Source organism: Schistocerca nitens, chromosome 5 (genome assembly GCF_023898315.1).
Source record: "Schistocerca nitens isolate TAMUIC-IGC-003100 chromosome 5, iqSchNite1.1, whole genome shotgun sequence".
Taxonomy (NCBI): domain Eukaryota; kingdom Metazoa; phylum Arthropoda; class Insecta; order Orthoptera; family Acrididae; genus Schistocerca; species Schistocerca nitens.
The window spans coordinates 390,002,990-390,025,282 of NC_064618.1; the positions used below are offsets into that span (position 1 = coordinate 390,002,990).

Consider the following 22,293-nt stretch of genomic DNA (forward strand, 5'->3'; position numbering starts at 1 on the left):
ACTGAAGTTAATATTTTGTATATTGTTGATAGGCATGTTATGGGGCGATATTTTGCTGTGTCTGCTTGATCTTTAGGTTTCAGATAAGTTATTCCATGTGTAACTGTATCAGGGAATGTGTATGGGTCTGCAATGTAACTGTTAAATAATTTTGTTAGATGTGAATGTGTTGAGATGAACTTCTTTAGCCAGAAATTTGCTATTTTATCTTTTCCAGGGGCTTTCCAATTATGCATGGAATTAATTGCTCGGGTGACTTCATGTTGCAAAATTATCACTTCAGGCATTTGTGGTATCATCTTGTATGTGTCTGTTTCTGCTTTTATCCACCGTGCATGTCTGTTATGTTGTACCGGGTTTGACCATATGTTGCTCCAAAAGTGTTCCACGTCTGTTATGTTTGGTGGGTTGTCTATTTTAATGTGTGTGTTATCTATTGTCTGATTAAATTTCTTTTGGTTTGTGTTGAATGTTTGGTTTTGTTTCCTTCTATTTTCAATTTTTTTGTATCTTCTAAGTCGTTTGGCCAATGCTTGTAATTTCTGCTTCTTTTCATCTAATTGCTCTATCGCTTCTTGTTGTGAGATTTTACCTAACCTTTTTCGTTTCTTGTTTGATATTTCATTTCTTATAAATTGTGTTAGCTGTCTGATGTCTTTTCTCAGTTTTTCTATTCTGATCTGTAGCCTGTGTTGCCATGCTGGTTTTGTAGGTTTCTTCTGTGTGTTGGTTTGTTCTGATCTCTGCCTAGTGTGTATATTTAGTGTAGTAAGTGCTCCTATATAAACCAGTAGTTGTAACTCTTCCATAGTTGTATTTTCATTTATTTTGTTGTGTACGATTGTGTTGATAGTTGTTATTGTTGTTTCGACTTGTGGATTATTTGGTGGTCTATGCAAGAATGGTCTAATGCCTGTATTTGTGTCTTTGTATTCTATATATGTTAGGTGAAATTTTTCTTCTATATCTAACATGTGTGTCACTTCATGTTCTATTTGTGCTTGTTCTGGTGGCCGTCTTAAAGATTTCATTTTCCTCTGATTGTTTAATTGATGTGTGTTGTTCTTTGTTTGTTTGCTATAGGGTGTTTGAGTCCATTACTGTATTTTCTTCTTCTTCTGATTGCACATTATTTTGTTCCAGTATTTGTTGTATTTGTTGTACTTCTTGTTTGATGTTTTCTAATTCTGACTGGGGCATCCTTTTATTTTTGATTATTACACGGATCTGATCAGCTAGTCGTTGTTCTGTTAAAAATTTTAATTCTAGGTATCTCGTAATAAATTTTGTGTATACTTGTGATCTGTATCCAGTTGTGTTGGTTCCTAAGTTTGTTGCTTGGTAATAACAGAACATGACGTGTCGGTTAACTTCATCTGAGCATCTCATCCTCTGTCTTTGTTTTCCTTCTAGAGTGGTTGCAGGAAGCATATCCTGCAAAACACCTCTATTTGGATTTAAATCATTCTCCGTGTGGCTAGCACTGTCGTTACCATTGTGGACGGACATAGGGTTCAAGCGTCGTCTCCGACCATGACAGCGCTTGTCCGAGACTTCATTAGTTCTGTCCTGAACCAACTAATCACACTAAAAGGGGGTTAGTCCTATTAGTGGTTTGTTCTTTTCATCGCCTTTTACGACTGGCAGAACATACCGGAGGCCTATTCTTTCCTTATTATTATTATTATTATTATTATTATTATTACTACTATTACGGTGATTAGACACACAGCATAAACAGCCTGAAGTCATCCAATTTCTGCCTGTTCAGAAGTAAGGAGTGTGGCAATGAAGTGATTTACACACAGTCAGTAAGTGCTTGAACCATGAACCATGGACCTTGTCGTTGGTGGGGAGGCTTGCATGCCTCAGCAATACAAACAGCCATACTGAAGGTGGAACCACAACGGAGGGGTACGTGTTGAGAAGCCACACAAACGTGTGGTTCCTAAAGAGGGGCAGCAGCCTCTTCAGTAGTTTCAGGGGAAACAGTCTGGATGGCCTTGTAACATCAACCAAAACGGCCTTGCTGTGCTGGTATTGTGAACAGCTGAAAGCAAGGGGAAACTACAGCTCTAATTTTTCCTGAGGACATGAAGCTTTACTGTATGGTTAAACGGTGATGACATCCTCTTGGGTAAAATATTCCAGAGGTAAAATAGTCCCGATCTCTAGGCAGGGACTACTCAGGATGACATCATTAGCAGCATAAAAGAAACTGGCATTCTAAGGTTCAGAGTGTGGAATGTCAGATTCCTTAATCGGGTAGGTAGGTCAGAAAGTTTGGAAAGCGAAATGGATAGGTTAAAGTTAGATATAGTCTGAATTAATGAAGTTCAGTGGCAGAAGGAACAAGACTTCTCATCAAGTGAATACAGGGTTAGAAACGCAAAATCAAATAGTGGTAATGCAAGAGTAGGTTTAATAATGAATAAGAAAATAGGAGCACAGAAAAGTTCTATGAACAGTATAATGAATGCATTATTGTAGCCAAAACAGACACGAAGCCCACACCTACCACTGTAGTACAAGTTTATATACCAAATAGCTCCACAGATGATGAAGAGATTGAAGAAATGTATGATGTGATAAAAGAAATTATTCAGATAGTTCAGGTAGACGAAAATTTAATGGTCATGGGGGACTGGAATTTGATAGTAGGAAAAGGAAGAGAAGGGAAAGTAGTAGGTGAATATGGACTGGAGGTAAGGAATGAAAGAGGAAGCTGCCTGGCAGAATTTTGCACAGAGAATAACTTAATCATAGATAACACTTGGTTTAAACAGTGTGAAAGAAGGTTGTACATGTGGAAGAGGCCAGGAGACACTGGAAGGTTTCAGACATTATATAATGGTCAGACACAGATTTAGGAATCAGGTTTTAAATTGTAAGACATTTTGAAGGGCAGATGTTGACTCCGGCCACAATTTATTGGTTATGAACTGTAGACTAAAAATGAAGAAACGGCAAAAAGGTAGGAATTTAAGGAGATGGGACCTGGATAAACTGAAATAAGGCTGCAGAGAGTTCCAGAGAGAGCATTAGGGTATGTTTGACAAGAACAGGGGAAACTGATACCATAGAAGAAGAATGGGTAGCTTTTAGAGCTGAAATAGTAAAGGTAGCAGAGGATCAAATAGGTAAAAAGATGAGGGCTAGTAGAAATCTATGGGTAACAGAAGAGATACTGAATTTAACTGACGGAAGGAAAAAATATAAACATGCAGTAAATGAAGCAGACAAAAAGGGATACAAACTCCTCAAAAATGAGATCAATAGGAAGTGCAAAATGACTAAGCAGGGATGGCTGGAAGACAAATGTAAGGACATAGAAGCATGTATCACTAGGGGTAAGATAGATACTTCCTACAGGGAAATTAAAAAGAGCTTTGGAGAAAAGAGACCCACCATATGAACATCAAGAGCTCAGATGGAAAACCAGTCCTAAGCAATGAAGGGAAAGCAGAAATGTTGAAGGAGTACATACAGGATCTATAAAGGGACGATGTACTCGAGGGCAATATTATGGAAATGGAAGAGGATGTTGATGAAGATTAAATGGGAGATACGATACTGCATGAAGAATATGATAGAGCACTGAAAGACCTAAATTGAAACAAGGCCCTGGGAGTAGAAAATATTCCATTAGAACTATTGATAGCCTTGGGAGAAGCACCCATGACAAAACCCTATCATCTGGTGATCAAGATGTATGAGACAGGCAAAATACCCTCAGACTTCAAGAACAATATAATAACTCCAATCCCAAAGAAAGCAGGTTCTGACAGCTGTGAAAATTACCAACCTATTAGTTTAATAACTCCCGGTTGCAAAATACCAATACAAATTCTTTACAGATGGCAAAACTGATAGAAATGTTGGAATACACGAGACAATACTGACCCTACGACTTATCTTAGAACATAGGTTAAGGAAAAGGCAAACGTACGTTTCTAGCATTTGTAGACTTAGAGTAAGCTTTTGACAATGTTGACTGGAATACTCTCTTTCAAATTCTGAAGGGGGCAGGGGTGAAATACAGGGAATGAAAGAATATTTACTATTTGTACAGAAACCAGATGGCAGTTATAAGAGTCGAGGGGTATGAAAGGGAAGCAGTGGTTGGGAAGGGAGTGAGACAGGGTTGTTGCCTACCCCCAATGTTATTCAATCTGTATACGGAGCAAGCAGTAAAGGAAACAAAAGAAAAATTTAGAGTAGGAATTAAAATCCACGGAAAGAAATAAAAACATTGAGGTTTGCCAATGGCATTGCAAATTTGTCAGAGACAGCAAAGGACCTGGAAGAGCAGATGAACAACAGAACGGACACGGCCTTGAAAGGAGGATATAAGATTATCATCAACAAAACCAAAATGAGGATAATGGAATGTAGTCGAATTAAATTAGGTGATGCCAAGGGAATTAGATTAGGAAATGACACACTTAAAGTAGTAAATGAGTTCTGATATTTGGGAAGCAAAATAACTGATGACTTTCGAAGTAGTCATAACATAAAAGGCACACTCGCTATGGCAAGGAAAGTGTTTCTAAACTACGAAAGTGAAACATGGACAGTAAATAGTTTAGACAGGAGGAGAACAGAAGCTTTTGAAATGTAGTGCCATAGAAGAATGCTGAAGGGTAGATGAGGAGGTCAGGTAACGAATGAGGTGGTACTGAATAGAACTGGGGTGAAGAGAAATTTGTGGCACAACTTGACAGAAGAAGGTATCAGTTGATAAGACACATTCTGAAGCATCAAGGGATCACCGGTTTAGTATTGGAGGGAAGTGTGGAGTGTAAAAATTGTATAGGGAGGCCAAGAGATGAATACACTAAGCAGATTCAGAAGGATGTAGGTTGCAGTAGTTTTTCGGAGATGAAGAGGCTTGCACACGATAGTAGCATGGAGAGCTGAGTGTTCCAAGTAAAGTCTTTCATTCTTGAGTTAGCTACGTGCTAAAGTTGGTATAATGTGGGGGAGGAGTTAGTTAATATGTAATTGCACTCAGGGGTAATGGTCTAAGAAAGGTTGGGAACCACTGGTCTACAGCATGAATAAATTTTAGAAAATGCAGGCTGACTTTGGTGTATCGAATTTTATGCATTTGACCTGACCAGTTTCAGCTGTCAACCACCATCCTGGGAAAAAGCAAAAACCAATCTGACTTTTACGTTTCATATAGTATGCTACTGATGAATGCCACACTACAGGGCACATTTTGGTACAAATCAACAGCTATCAGAGAAATATTGTGACTCATTCACCTGAGATACAAAAACTGTATCACAGTTGAACAAGTTACAAAATGTCACTTATAGCTGTTAATGTGTCTCAGTCGAATGAGGCAGAATATTTTCTGGTAGCTATTGATGTGCATCGTAATATGCCCAGTAGTATCATATTTGTTTGTCACATGATTCATGAAATCTAAAAGTAGTATTGTTTTTTGCTTTTCCCTGGATGATTGTTGACAACCGAAACTGATTAGAATAAATAATCAATAAAGCAAAGTTAACATGGATATTCTAAAGATAATTTACACTCTCTGAACCTTGCAACACTCCCCTCCAAATGTTGTGCTATGCTGGACTGTCCAGTATTATGCAGCATGTTGTGTTATTCTATGCACGTACTGATGACTGTGACTGTGCCAACAGTCAGAGAATTGTTTCAGGGCAATCACTGGGTTTCAGATCATGCCTTTTAGCATTATGTATGGCAATTAGACATAAGTGAATCATGACACTGGTACATTCCTCCCACATTTTGAAAGTTAGTTATGAAGACTGTTGGTGAACTTTGAATGTTCATTTACAACAAAACCAATTGTGGCATAATAAACGTACCTGAAATAGAGCTGTGATGGTTTTTATTAACATTTAGGATAGGAGCTGCCTGTGATGGGACTGGAATAGGATATGCTGGGTAGGTGTATCAGACAGCTAATGCACTTGGTCTTTCACAGCGGTACAGACCATGCGGCACAAGGCTGGGACTACATGTGGCAAAAGGATGGATCAAGATGTTGCACAGAGTGGGCAGGCACACAAATACCACTCTGGGAGTGGAGGAAGGATTATGGATAACACCAATATCCCCCATGCCCATGTCATTGCTGCTATGTAACACTATGTCTATTAATGTCCTTCCAACTCTAAACCCACCACCTCAACTCCTACACTTACCAAACTACATCGTTACATAAGCTTATTATTTTTCTTTGGGGAAAATATACAAACATATCCTCCAAAATAAGGTAAAAAGTAAAGCGATACTCAATTTGAAGATTGTGCTTTACCAGAGTGGTCCTATTGTAGGTAATGTGCCCTTCCTCCCTCCTGCCTTTGAACTAACTTATCCACATACTTATTGTAGTACCTACAGTTTAGTGTGGATGCCAAAGTATGGCGTAACTAGCCTTCTTTTTAATGTACACAAACTGTTGCCTACGTAAAACCACAAATTTATTGAAAGGCACTGGAAAGTGAGGGGATCAGCGACTACTGGCACTAACTCTCTTATGTGATCATACTCAAGTGTATGAATTAGATCACCAACCATCACCACTTCAATACTACATACACTACCTTGGCACCATCCAAGGTGATTACATGGAGCCATTATGAAAGAACTCCCAGCTCACAGAGGACACCTCAAGCGATGTAAGATTGTATCTCCAAGGCCTTCTGTTAAGCCTGAATGTCATACTCGTTTATAACAGTTTCCTCCCCAAGATATGTTTTCACTGGTAATGTGCTACTTTAAACATCTGTGTAAGGTCATATCATTATATTCTGACCACCATACTCATCCTGGACGGCCAGGAGTATAACGAACATTCTACTGATGTTGCAAAATTTTTGTATGAACACACATTATTATTATTAATCTTCACAATTTTATATACCTTGTTACAAAAATCTGATATGGATCCTACACAATTGTACAGTATCCTAACATAGATCAAACAAGTATTTTATAAAAATCTCTGTGGGTTAACAAAGTACAGTTCCTAATATACTATTGATGAAAGTTCCTATTTGTCTTACAACTGCTTCTTCCATTGTAACTAGTACATATAATAATTCCATATACTAAAAATCACATGTACAGTGCATTACAAATACACCTGGCAATTCCTTTCAGTGACTGAAAAATTTACCAGCCAGTGCTGGCTGCTGCCTCAGACCTGTTTTAAGTCCAGTGACTGTAAATGCATTTTATTGATGCTACTTGATATTAGAAATGAATTTTTGGCACTAACCTCCCACTAAAAAAAACTGATAAATATGTTCTCTGAACAATCTCTCACATTAAACAAATTTTCTGACACTTTCTGCTAAAGTAACAAAATCAGTGTTGTCCATCACCACAGCCCTCAATTCTTCTCCAAAATGGGGATTATTTCAGCAACATTTACTCTTTTAAACCTCCTCAAATGAAAAAGTCACTACATCATAGGTCACAGCCATTGGGGACCATAAACCTTGAATGGTTATCTGATCACCAAAAAGATCACATACAGTGTTTGCACTGCAGCAGCATCTTTCAGAAAATATCCATACCTTTTTTTCCGTAAAATGTTCACTGAGTACCAAATGGAATTAGTACTGTTCTCATTTAAAAATTTTTCTTGGACGCACATACACATCAGTCTTTCCTCTGCTAGGAATCTTAGTACCTATACTACCGATGTTCCAATGCGGTATGAAAATCATCTCAGCAGTGAGGTTTTTCTCATTATTTCCTCTTTCTTCCACCAAAGTGCTAAGTTTGCAGCAGAGGAGGAGTTACTTGAGGAACTTGCTTATCCCCTGACACCTACAATGATGTCCATAGGGTCATAAAAACGCCCATCTTTTGATCTGCAGACAGGACCAAGAGATCATGATTGGATGGTTTTGTAACAATTTTTTTTTCCTTTTTTTGTTTAAAAACCCTCATCTGTATTTTGGTGAAGCTGTTTTACTAGAACTTTACTTTGTTGCTCTTTGTCTGCCAGCCATGAATACGTATTGTTCTTCCACAATAATCTGTTCTACTGCCACTACTGTTTCTGTTCTAGACGTACTTGTAGGTTTAATCACATTTACAGGTGAAGTCTGCTGCTCTTTCATCAGTTGCCAATAATAGCCTTTGATGGAGGTTTTTTGGTTGCTGGAACAACAGATTTAATGAACACAGATAGCTGCATGGCCTTCAATGCATTCTTTTCTTCACCTGAAGTGTTTGAGAAATGGCACGACCTTTATCTTCACATGAAAACTGGGAGACGAAGAAAGAAAAAGAAAGGAAAGGGAAGGAATTATTAATGTCAGCTGCATCGGGATGGTATGCAGAATCGGCAGCGACAAGTGAAAATGTGTGTCAAGGCTTTCCCACTTACTAGGCAGCTGCATCAACCACTGTGCCATCTGGACATAGTGTTTACCCCAATTGAGCGGACTATCTCAGTACGTCTCCCAGCTGACTCCCACTCCCACCTATCTGCAGTCCCTGTCCATGTCTTCCATGTTGGCCACTTTGAAATTCCCTCAGTAGGTTGAATGTTCATCCAAACTGAATTTAGTAGATTCATGGCCCACTAAGGCAAATCAGTAATATGAATGTGTGGTATCTGTTTTTTTGGACAACGTTCTGGGGGGGAAAAAAAACAACAACAACAACACACACACACATGCATTCATATAACTGATTCCCCTCAATGGGCCATGATTTCACAACCTGCAGTGTGGACGCATAATTATGTTCCACCTCCTACTGGAATCTCAAAGTGCTGAGCATGGAGGGCACGGACAGGGACTGCGGATAAGGGAAGTGTGGGTCAGCTGGGAAGCGTACCAAGATAGTCCGCACAATTGCAATGAACACTGTGTCTGGGTGGTGCAGAGGTTAACACAACTGCCTAATAAGTGGAAGATTCCAGGTTCAAGTCCCAGTCTGGCACACATTTTCACTCATCATCACTGAATCCACATAAAGTCCCAATGCTGCCAACATAAATAATTCCTTCCGTTTTCTTCCTTTCTCCTCCCTCCACCTACAGTTTACATAATATGTATCACAGCTGTGGATTCCGTACAGTGTCTGTTCTTTTGAACATATCCGAAAGAATAGACACCATGTGTTCATAAAATTCATATACTTTATATTATTATTCTCTTTTTTGAGGGCATTCTTTATTCCATAGTGGGTGTGGGTAGCATTCAATACACATGGGTGGGGAAGTCCACTGAATATACTGTTTGTAGGCAGCTGGACTGCTCCTTTATGGTGACTGGTGGCGTTACCAAAATATTGACACTTAAAACAGTGCATATGGAGTGATATACAAAGCCTAATTTACAGACAGCCAAAAGCTTCCTACAGCGTAATCGTGCACCTTTGTAACATTCAAAATAAGTAAAGGGCTAGTTTTTGAGCTAACCACTCTCTTTTCACTGTTGTTTACTTCTCCGACATCCTCACCTTCCCATTTCTATTGCAGTTCTTTTGTGTCTGTTTATGATTTCCTAGCAACTGACAACACCCGTATTGATACTTAACATACTTTTCAGCTTACTTCTTATGGCAAACTCTCCAATCAAAATGGTATGTAACAGTTTGATTACTTGGATTTTTTTTTTTTTTTTTTTTTCGTCTTGGCTATGAGTGTGCCACTGTTCAGCCTCTTGATGGATTTAAGAGGCCCTCCAATGCTTTACTCATATAAAAAGGTAACAGTGTTTTTAGATGTGCCTCCCACATGATGGATAACAATGAAAATGTTCACAGAACGAACTTTGTAACAGATTATGTGCTTTCCTGAAGCTTCCTTAAAGATTTTAATTGTGTGCTAGACTGGAACCCCGGTTTAGTTTGTCAGAGAGTTTTATGAGGAGCATCATCCAAGTGGCTACCTTGGTAACATTGTTTTAGCTAAGTATATTCCCCATTTAAGTAAATAAATAAAAGATGAAGTTATCTTTCTCATAACAGTCCTTCAAAAGCAAGTAAAGAGTAGATGAGTTGCTATTTTTAAAAAATTCATATATAAGGAAAGTTTTGTAATGTAACCTAAGTAACATTTTGCTCCTACAGGCTTGTTTGGAGATGTAAATACACATATATTTATACAAATTCTCAAAAGTTACAGATTTTAGGCTATTCTAAAAAGAAAATCAGTTACTGATTAAAGTAACTGATCTCACCATCTGCTGTGGCAATTGAGCTGCCCTTCTGCGGTGAAACCTTCATATTTGCACCGGAGTTCCATACATTGATTGGAATCATTTCTGGTGTTTGTTCTGCACTTGTATCTGCATACATAGCAGTAGATGAAGTATGCTGGTCTTCTGAATGAGAGCCTGATATCTCCAACTTCACTCGCAAATCTATAAATTGAAAATTTGGTTCCACTATAATGAACAAGTTACTTCATACTAAATACTATAATAATGTGATAATTATATACTAAGAAAACACATAACAACAACAAAAGAGACTTGTCTGGAAAACAAGTAGTGAGTACCCAGTCCTTAAAAAATCCTAATATATGGAACCTACAACATTGCCTTACACAGACATAGCTCTATTAAAATGGTGGCTCATTAAGAATTCTAACGGCACCAGTAGGTGGAAGTAGCCGTGTCATTGCACTTTGAAAAACAGTTGCAAGTTTGAGTGTTGACACACACACACACACACACACACACACTGAAGTGCAAAACGTAATCAGGTTTTTCATTTAAATAAAATGCTTCCAGCTACAATTCTTCACCAACTAGCACACGTTTACAGAACAAGTGTAGTATCACAAAAACAGGTATAACTGATAACAGCAGAGCACATTTGTGAGATAAGCAAAAGTCTGGGCTACCAACCATGTTCACCTAAGAGGGCAATATGTGCCATTTGAAGAACTGATTTAAGCTAATAGTTGCATATACATGACGAAGATTGCACATGAACTCAACACCTCCACTGACAGTATAGTCAATATAGTACACAATGTGTTGGATTACCAGAAGATATGGCAATTCTCAGATGAGAATAAAACCAACTGAATATGGTTGTTTCTCCACCATGTAAGACATATTGTGCACCGTACTGTTACAGCTGACAAAATGCAGCTGCATCGTATGACACCCGAGACAAAAAAAGCATCTATACCATGGAGGCAATCTTCCCCTCTCATAAGGACATCAAAACAACAGTAGTTATCACAAAATTTGCTGTCACATTCTTTTGGGACATGCAGGCAGCACTGCTCGTTGATTTCCTCACCCATCGAGAGACCATGAATGGTGCCATTTATTGCAACCTGCTAAAGCAGTTGCAAAAGGTAACTAGGAGTAAATGAGCGAGATCGCTTTGGTACGTATTGTGTTGTTGTACAACAACACCCGATAGCACACGGTCTCTGTTCTGGACGATTTAGTTCAGTGTTTCTGATGGAGCATATTGGAACAATTCGCATGCAGCCTTGTCTTCACTTCAAAATCAAAGCCAACTTTCAGGACACTTTTGTTAAATGGTGCCTAGACCTGGATCCTGATTGCTTTTATTTCAGTTACAACAGACTGTGTTACTGACAGAACAAATGTTTAGATGATCATGGTGAGTGTAGGAAAGTAACACGCACCAGTGCCTCAGTAACTTTGTTTACCTCTCTGATTTCCTGAAGAAACCTTTTCTGAGCCACCCTTGTATTTCTGAAATTAAACAAACATTTTCTAGCAGACCTGATCACTCTAGTACCCTTGACAAAAAGGATACAAAAGAAAATTGTCATTTCCTCCATATCTCAGCACAGGATCTCTTTGATTTTAGTAGTTATATGAGTGATTCTTAGTGCATACAATGCAACTAACACATTTTCAATATCTGTTCCATAATTGCACTGAAAGAAAACTTAAGAGCATATCAATGGTGACACCGAACAAAAACTAAGTGCTAAACGAAGACATTTCACACAAATCAAGAAAATTTGTTCAACAGATAGTTTTCTGAATAAAATCTTCATAGTTTTCAAGCCACGTCAGTTCAAATAGAATTCTCAAACTCAAGAAAATGAAAATAGGCTGTAACAACCTAATGGTCTGGACATTGTGTCTCTTTTTACGAGGGTGCCATACAAGACATGCTGGATCTTTTGTCCCAAAAGTTTCTTCCTGGATTCATCAAGTTCTTCCATCAATTTAGAACTATGACATACTTCTTGTATCACGACGAACATTATCAAATGACAGGTGGCTCAGCAATGGGATCACCACTGTCTCTGGCAGTCATGAATTTCTTCGTGGAGCAGGCTCTGAACACGTTGCTTCATTCTTGCTTCCCACAGCACATTGATGACACCTTGCTGATATGGCCTGGCCTCATGTTGAAAATACACTGCAGTAGTTGATCGATCACATGAATGGTGTCCATCGCAATATTAAATTTGCCATCGAGAGGGAGAAGGGTGGAAAGTTACTGTTCTTGGATGTTTCTGTTGAGCAGGAGGCTGGCTTGGTCATTCAGTGTACAGGAAACCGCCACACACTGATCAATATCCTAACACTGATAGTTTTCACTATCTTGTACACAACACAGTGGTCCTGAGCACATTAGTACATAGAGCAAAAGTTATTTCTGATGACAACCACCTACAGTCTGATTTGCATTCATTTGAGACATGTTCAGACAGAATGGTTATAGCCAAGAGAGACACTGAAATGCCTACAGGTGGCACCTAGCTTGTGAATTGGTAGGAAAAGTCAAGCTGGCTGCTTTTCTGCCATACTTCCGGGCAATGTGTAGCAAGTTAGGACGAATGGTGCTGAGACCTGAACAGAGACCAGTGTTCCGGCCATCCCCAGATACGAGACATGCTGTGACCTGTTAAAGACAACATAGCTCTTGGCATGCCCAGTGTGTATGGTGTCCCTATAGAATGCAGCAGCATCCATATGGTCAGGCAATTTGTACAGCTGCAGAGCAGTGTACTGAGCACAAGCGACATATTCAACAAAAGGAGCTCGACAAGTTGACCCCAGCTGAGCCCTGCCTAGAAAATGGACACAAAATAAAGTTTGAAAATGTGAGCATCTTGGCTCAAGCATCAACATATTGGCATTCCATATAAAGGAGGTGGCTGAGATTATAATGAACAGCAACAAGTTTAACAATGACCAGCACCACACACTTAGTGGAACATGGGGGCAGGCTTTGGGTATTAAAAGGAAGTAAAGACAGATGCTTGACACTTGAAGGGAGGCAGGGGCGTTAGTTTGAAACATGGTGCCGGCCCCTTGTGGCAGGCTGGAGCTGCTATGAGCTGTACAAGTCACCTACTATGCACACCATTTCAGCTCTCCCTGATTGGCGGCAGAGGCTGCAACCGTGCCTATATAAGCAAAAAACCCTGCCAGCACTGGCAGTTTGTGGTTTTTACTCCTGATGATGACTGCGGAGATACCCATCAAAAGCTCAAGATTTTATTCAATCTGATGTGGCTTGAAATTTGAGAAGATTTTATTCAGACATGCCGCAGCAGAAGACTCAAGGGCAGATAATGTTCCGTTTCCACACATAGATATCTGCACAGTAAACATTCATTAAAAGGGGAAATGGCAAAAAATAAATAAGTGTTTTGCTGCTTATATTCTCTTCCATAATTAGCACAAATGTAACAGAAAGAAAGGAAACAGCTATGCACTGCAATGGATACACCAGTGATACACGCATACACTATTATAAACTTTTGAAGAATTTCGACTGTGCACATAGCAGCACATTTAAATTAGAAGAAAACACATTTATGAGCTGTTTTAACAATTAAAATGGTAATATTTGAACTCGTTGGCACTATACACATCACCATGACAACAAATTAAAAAGTTAACACATCCGACAATTATATTATTTCAAAATATTTTGGACAAAAAATGAATATATTCACCTTATAAAAGAGTGACATTAATAATAATCTGTGGTATTCATCCAAAATCACTTTCTACACACAATCATGTAGTCTGCCAAGCACTTGAAATCTTTACATGGTGGGGTGGTCGGATAGTTAAATGGTCTATAGTGGTCTGTAGATATGAGGATCGTTTAACGAAGATTGAGACTGACGCTCAAAAAACTTTATTACCAGATAATTAATTGAAATCAATACATTTTCTGTGCAAATGTAGTTGCCATTAAGAATGATGTACTTGTCTCATCTTCTCACACACTTTTGGAAGCTTTCCTCAAATCTATTTCTTGATGATTGCTTCAAAATCAGCTCTAAAACCTTCAGTGTGTCGTTTTCAATGTCAAACTGAAATTATTTGAGATCTTTTCTTCAGTCAGAAAATGCAAAGAAAGTCACATGGGGCAAGGTCAGAGTTATATGGGGAGGGTGCAGGTAGGGGGAGGGCAATGGAGGGGGACTGTACAAAGACCCTTCTTTGCTAAAAATGAAGCTGCTGCTGCAACATGAGGCTGCACATTGCCCTGGGACAGTTTCCACTTTCCGTTGAGTTTTCACAGTTTCTTTGGGATATAATCTTTCATCAGTTGTTGCAGGACATTATACTTTTAGTACTCTGCATTTACTGTCTGACCAATGGGAACTTCCATGTACACCATGACACAATAATCACTGGGACCTTTTGGCTGATTTCTGGATCCACACTTATGTTGAGCAGGACTGTCCATTTTGAATCCACTCTTTATCTTTTCATTTCAGGGTCAAAATTCATTTCCAAAGATTGATGGTTTTCCACTATTCATCCTGGGCACATTGCCCCCCCTCCTTTCAGCTCATAACTCCCTCTTCTATTTTTGAAAGCTTTATTCCAATGGAAACGTGCAGCACTAGACACTGTAGACTCAGTGCCCTATGGAGATCTTTAAGCATTTTTGAAGCAGTCTTCATCAGAATGCAAAACCTGATTGCAGAACGTTGCTCACTACTTTTTGCATTTATAAACTTAAGACGTGGCTCAAGTTACAACCACATTTAAGATGCAACTGCCAGAGAAGGGCTAAAATCACCTGCAGAACATAGAGAGGGGACTGAGTACACAATATTTTGAATTGCAACCTATGCTGGAAACACACCATTTCTGAGCTAGGCATTTGAAAACATATCTGCTAGACAGGTTTGCAACCAGACATTCATGGTGGGTGTTGCTTACATCAGATAGGCTGATGTCATTTGATGTCCATCCTATCTCTTTGACCTAGTTTGAGCCTCATTCACATGCCTGTGAGTGTTAGAGCAACTTGACTGAGTAAACATCTGCAGAATACCCCAACATGATCCTTCCATATGGTGAAGCTAACTGTAATGGAAGAGCTACTTCTCGCCTTTATGGTGGCCATTACCCATAATGTCTGGCTCCAATGCATGCCCTTTTTGCCACAATTACACAATGGCTTCGAGAAAGGGATACCTTCGTCAGCAGGCATGACTGTGACGCACCAAGGAGATGCCGCATGCCTGATTTGGAAGAGACATACTATATCAAGTTGATAAGAAACCATCAATGAGTACAAGAGCAAATGTGTGTGCATTGGACGTTGGTCACAGCACAGCTCGGAACGTTCTGCATGACAACAACTACATCCGTACCACCTCCAGAGGATATAGTCACTAATACCAGCCGATTTTCGTACCACACGTTGACTTTTGTACACAGTTCCTGTGCCACTGCATCAACATGCCCCTAGTGTTTCCATGGCGTGTTCACTTCAGGGCTGTGTTCTCAATTCTCGAAACAGCCATTTTTGGGCGGATGAAGAGTTTTGTTTATGAGACTCCTGTAGAGACAGAAGAAGATTTGGTGGCATGAGTTGTTGTTGCTGCTGGACAGACTGCAGAAATACCAGGTGTCATACAGCATGTGTACCACATTATCATTCATAGATACAACACGTGCACCGAACTTGGTGGTTTCCACTTGTAGTGGGTAAGAGTGTTAAGCCTCCCTTGAAAGGGACAAAAACAGTTTAACTGTAGGCAAATGCAATTTTTAAAACTGATTAAGTTTCCTTTTTGTTTCTTTGGTTGTTAACGAGTGAAATTGTGAACGAAGTGCAGGGTTGCCACAAGTTTTCAGTAGTGAAATTCCCTGATATTTCCCTGATTTCAAGACAAATTTTAGCATTTTTCCCTGACAAGTTTTGAGATCTCAACAGCGAGAAAAGACGTAAGTTGAAAAAATGCAAGGACTTCTGTATTTCTCCCCCATGTGATCAAAAATCTTAAGTATTAACATAAACATATTTTATAATGAACTGTTTTTAGATGGAGAAAGCAAGACAGAGGGTATAGGTGTTTCATTAAGACCACTGTTGTTATTTTATTTCAATAAAATGAAGCGAATTTGATGACAAAAATATGCATTTCCTCGGAGTTGCAAGACAGATTTAAAATGCCTTCACTGATATCAGAAATAACCTCAAAACAAAGTAAGCCTCTTGAAAGCAGGGGAGAATTGTATAAACCAACATTATAGGTGACCACCAATAAAATGTTTGTTCTACTATGTTTGTTATTGTTGGTTATTACCCACTGTGTTATGACTATTATTTTACAGATACTGTGTGACTTTTCTTTCGAGAAAGATATGAGTACATAGCATACAAACCGCTAGCGATTACCACAATTTTCTTCTTTGTATCATCCAGAAATTATTTTTCAAGTGCCAAAATGTACTAGAATAAATAAAATGCCTATACAACTCCGCACTGTACTTGTGGTTAGAAAGTCGCAATTTCTGAAATCCATCGCCCATGGCCTCTGGCCTGCTGAGGAGCACCGCAGTCCTGGGACCTTGGATAAACCACGAAAATCCGCCGCATTATGCCACACACAAACAGACCCAGCCTGCGAGCAGATCGACCGAGACTAGATCCGACGGGAAGGGCTTACACATTAGTGGGAAATGATAGGCTTCAGACTGGCAGACCCGATCCGTCAGAGATACCCACAGAAATGGCCTGCAGTTTTGGCCCATCGTGGAAGTCCACTCATGTGGCCAGCTATTCACATGTCACAGACACAATGTTGATGAAATGATCAACCCACACAGCAGATAACTTGCACAAACATCCCGAGAATCAAATTTCCACAGCTTTTGGAAGAGACATAGTATATCAAGTTGATAAGAAACCATCAATGAGTACAAGAGCAAATGTGTGTGCATTGGACGTTGGTCACAGCACAGCTCGGAATGTTCTGCACACACACACACACACACACACACACAGTCACAACCGCTGTCTCTGCCTGCTGCGTCAACGACCTCTGAGAATCATATCCAAACAAACCATTCCTCACACCTCCCTGCTTCTGATCTACAGTTGCTAGGCTAGTAGCAAGAAAGGGTGCCGGCACTGACTGCAAGCTGAGGTGAGTGACAGGAAGGGGAGAAGCAGTGATAATGAGAGAGTAGGAAGCGGCACATTTACTCAACTGTGCCCAGCCAATGACGATGCACGACATCTCAGTAAACAAAGCATTTTATCTACTGTGGCAAAAACACGATTTTTTTCAGGTTTTTTTTTTCCAAATTTCCCTGACACATTTGAAATTCCCTGATATTTCCCTGATTTCCAGAACTTGGGGCAACCCTGTAAGTGATACACTGGGTCACGCCAAATAAATTACCTGTAAAAGTGGTTGTGTTACCAGAATGTTTTCAAATGGTTGTAGCATGGAAACTATGTTCCTGGACATAGGTTCAAATTCAAAATATTATCTACTCATGTCTCAGTTCCCTCTACAAATCATTTTAGAGTACCCTCTCCCTTTTTTCCCACCTGAAGGCAACACAGTTCTGCAACACTGTTAACTTATTCACTAACTAGTTTTCATCAATTGATGATAGCATAACAAGCCAAAACTGGTTGATGAACAAATAAAATTTATTGCGAAGCACCAGGAATGTGTTCTTTTTGTTGATTCTTATTGTGTTCAGCCAAATACGAACAGAGAATTCATTTAATAAATTTCTTTTATTTCCCATTGCATTTTCAACTCTTTTAATTTCAAAGAATCTACAAAAGGAAAGGTAAAAACAGTTCACTGTGACTTTTCTTTTAGACCAAGAAACAATAAGTATTTCTCATGATGACACACGTTATTCTCTGTAAATTGACATGAACAATAATCTGACAGCTGGTACTGAGTGGTTTGTCCTTGACCTGCACAACTCTTTGCACAATCAATAAATAGTTATAACATAACTTAGTGGTGTCGAAGTGATAAAGGTTGATAAAGTTAAAGTAATAACTCAGAGATATTCATAAAGTGTGATTAAATTTAAGAATCACCTGCAGGTGACACTTGGTACACACCAGAGAATCTAAAAATATACCTGAAGTAAAAAGGAAATTGCAATAAACCTTCAACATGAGGCAATAAAATCACAAGAAAAGTTCTAGAAGCAAAGACACAGAACAAAACTTGGGTTCAAAGAGGAAGTCATTAAACATTTGGGTTGTTCATAAAAATATGGAATCACAGAGTAATTTCAAAGAGAAGCCTTAGCCCAATTAAAGCCCCCACAATTCCACAAATGATTGTGTTTACTACTACTACTACTAGTACTACTACATAACAATAATTTCAGAAGGAAAACCAAAAGAACAATAGATCAGTGGAACTTGTTTAAATGTAAGGGGGGTAAAAAGTGCATAGTGAAATAGGTACTAAAATCAATCACTTTGTTGATAAACTTGAGTTCCTCTCTGAATAGAAATGCCCACATTCAAAATAAATCTTCACATAAAACATGGCACATCATGTTTCTATTTTTCCTGGTGATTGCAGGAAGGTATATAATTTCTGGAATGTAACTTCTGATGACAGTTCTTGTATTTCATTAAAGTCCAAATGTCTTCACAGTGGGTTTCCAAGATGACTAAGATACTGCTAATTAATGGTAGTTGCCCATGTGGTGCTTCACGAGAGTAGTACGCTAAGTGCTCACATAGGGATTTACTCTCTCTTTTTCTTTATTCTGAATACCCATTCATAAAAACAGTAGTACTAAATTACACACAGTCACACACTCTTTCACAACTTCTACTAGACAGTTACATATCTGATATTTAGAGACTGGACTTGTGACTGACTGAAGCAAGTCATGTGGAATCTTATAAATACACTGGCAGCTCCTTGTCTAGAGGTTAGTGCTGCTGCTATATCACAAGCTGCACAGGTGCGATCTCCCAGCCAATAATGCCATAATATGATCATTTCAATTATATAGGGTATCAGAAAAGTTTTCTCTAGACCACTATATCTTCATACCGTGAATAGCATTTCATTTGACATCATCATGTAGCTTGATGAGCTGTTGGCTAATGTATGCACAAATGGGAAAAGTTAATGGTTTAAATTAATATACATAGTGTTGCTACAAGAAAAGAAAAGCTTTCACATATAATATTGGTCTCGAAGCTGCAAGAGAAGCTAAGCTCTCACACATAATATTGATCTTTTTTGCGCATGTTACACTTTAAGCTACATCACACAAATGTGACAGTAAAATTTTTAATAACAACATAAATGTCTGATCTTCTGGGCTCGAAATTTTTCTAAATGGTCGTCCTCAAATAATTATTTTTAAATGAGAGGTAAACACTCTGTGATTTCTTGTACATTCTCACACATGGTTCAGCTTGCATAAAAGGAAATTTACTTTGAAAGTAACGTTTTTCAAACAACCATTCGCAATATTTTCCTGCGACCTGTTAGAAATAGGTTCGTTTCAGCAGTTGCCAGAGAGAGCCACGTAACAGGCATCACCGTGCTTGCGCAGCTACGATGGCACAGGAAGCCTGTAGGCTCGTACGTGTAAAACATTAGAAGATCTTATATTATGTCATAAAAGAAACAAAACATCAGAGGATACTCCAAGAGTGTAGGAATTTCGTGAACCATACTAAAATGCATAATTCAGCTTACAGTGCACATTCATATGTCCAGATTCGGATGTAAATTTTCTTGGAGAACCAGTACTGTATTATCTCATGTTTGGTTCTTTATTATGGCATTATGCCACATGTGCTAGAAGATGAAAAGATGTACTTTTGAAATGGAGTGAAGTTGAAACTAGCCAATAGTGTGGAATTAAACACTTTGTTTCAAATAAATTGACTGCCTTAGCGAAAAAGATTAATAAAAGCCAAATTTCTTTAGCAAACCGACAAAAATAACTTCACTGTTCTGCAAGGCGGTTATTGCTTGACTGTCAGAAAGGCGGGAATAAAATCTGAAACTAATAACATATTTAACCTTCCGTAATTATGTGAATGTATTTTAATTCACTTGCTAGCTCCTGGCCACAGAAACCCATTTTTTTTTCACTTGACATGAGTGCAATAAACAAAGAGGAAACAGCAAAATCACTAAATGTAAACACGGGTCACGTAGAGACTATCCATCTTCCTGCTCGCATCAGCATTGGATCAACGATATTTCCGAACCACAGCAATAGAAGATAGTGGTTCCCTTCCCCCTCTGTCCCTCTTCCTCCCTCGAGTGTTTGTGGTAGGACGCCAAAAATTTGGGAAAAAAAAACGACTTTTCAAAAATACGTTCACTTTGTAGTGCACATCTTTCTGAAGAGTCTGATATACAAAACAAGTGTTCGAGGAAATGTAAGACATGTTATCTGGTCTTTAGTGTGCCAAATGGCAGTGCCACGCCTCTTCACACAGCATTCTTCTATCGCATGTCATCGTTTTTCGCTCTGTGGAATTCAAACATATAATATTTTGTAATGGATGCCATCAAACTATATTCAGGACAGTGGAAATTAAAATGTCCTATGGTGTCTCTCCTGCTCCCAGTCGTCCAGTTTGACATCCAGCCTCTCTTAAAAAACTCACAATTAATACTGGATGGGATTATTTGTAAACCGGAGAACAAGAACTCTTCAGAAAATTTGCACTCTTTATTGCCTATTAGCTGACAACTTGCTTTTTTTGTGTAACATATAAGTAAATATAGGATACATGAAACCAATAAAGACAAGTGACAAGTAAGACAGTACACATTTCTTCAATCCTTAAGTCCTAGCATTTTTTTCTCTCTAACCTTGCTACAGTTTTACATGGTGTCCTTTCCTTTCTGGGAAAGGATCTATTACCTCAAACTTCCTCAAACGTTCTGCCACATGAAAAAACAAAATGTCAATGTCTACTGCTGAAAAAGCAGTTAATACAAACAGTACCCAAGATTGGTATGGTTTCTCGATCCGACTACGTGTATTTTGTCACTGCTAGATAAAATGAAATAGGCCTGTCTAATATTGCAGCAACTGTAACACACACCATATAAAGAGGCTGTTTTAGCACAAATGGTCACTTTTTTAACATGACAGAATATAATTCAGGAAGTACGAATATCGAATGCCTATTAGGCCTACTACAAGCAAAAAGCTTTATGTTCGGAAATAGTTTCACATTTCATTCATACACTCCAGCTTCTCAAGCATGAGATTGAAAAGTAGTAGTGCGAAATTTTTATATAAATTTGGAATTATCATATTCTTCCATAATTTGTGTGATGTCCCTAGTTCTTCGCCTTCCTTGTTCTAACAAACAATCTTGTTATCACTAATTCTGTAACTATTCCTGCCAGTGTCAAAACTTATTCTCTAGTTAATTTCACGAACCCTGTCACAATCAACTACTTTTATTATCTGGTCAGGCGTTATTGTGTGTTCATACAATGCGTTTTCCATGCTACTCCCAGAATAGAACTTAGGTGGCTGCTACCGGGGTCTGTACAACTGGCCATTACTAGTGTAGCGGTCTGGCCAAAAATTTTCTATCAAATTTCATTTTCTTGGATAGACCGAGAAGATAATATGTAATCTTTCTTATTTGTTATTCCTGTTAATTATAACAACATTGATCATTCACAAACCCAGTCAATCACATAAACAAATAGCGATTGTCATTCACCCGTTTGGCTTTATTCCACTCAGCTCTTATAGCCCCCTCCCCTTCTGTCTGCAGGAAAGATTATTTCTAGATGCGATGTGGATTCCCCTGGCAGACACATGACAGTATGCACGCATTCAAAAATCAACCTAAGATCCATTCAGAAATAAACTTAGAATATGTTCATAAATGTTCAAAAACCAACAGGGATGCATTTCAAAATCATATGAATAATTGATAGACCAACGTGCGCTGGATACTGGGCGCTTTGTGAAACAAGGCTTTTTCCTCAAGAATATGAATTCTTGCCATCCGGAGCAGATAGCCCGGTTTGCCCCCATTGAATCTGGCAGCATTGTTTCTTACCAG

The 22,293-nt window shown here is 38.8% G+C and overlaps 1 protein-coding gene across 2 annotated transcripts in view; it reads right to left on the bottom strand.

Moving 5' to 3' along the window:
- LOC126259212 (zinc finger protein chinmo-like) overlaps positions 1-22,293 on the bottom strand; it is a 112,337-nt gene that overhangs the window by 25,650 nt on the left and 64,394 nt on the right. For both annotated transcript variants that reach the window (XM_049955811.1, XM_049955810.1), the window contains exon 5: positions 10,197-10,379. In XM_049955811.1, coding sequence (XP_049811768.1) covers positions 10,197-10,379 — 183 coding nt within the window. The remainder of the gene's footprint in view (positions 1-10,196; positions 10,380-22,293) is intronic.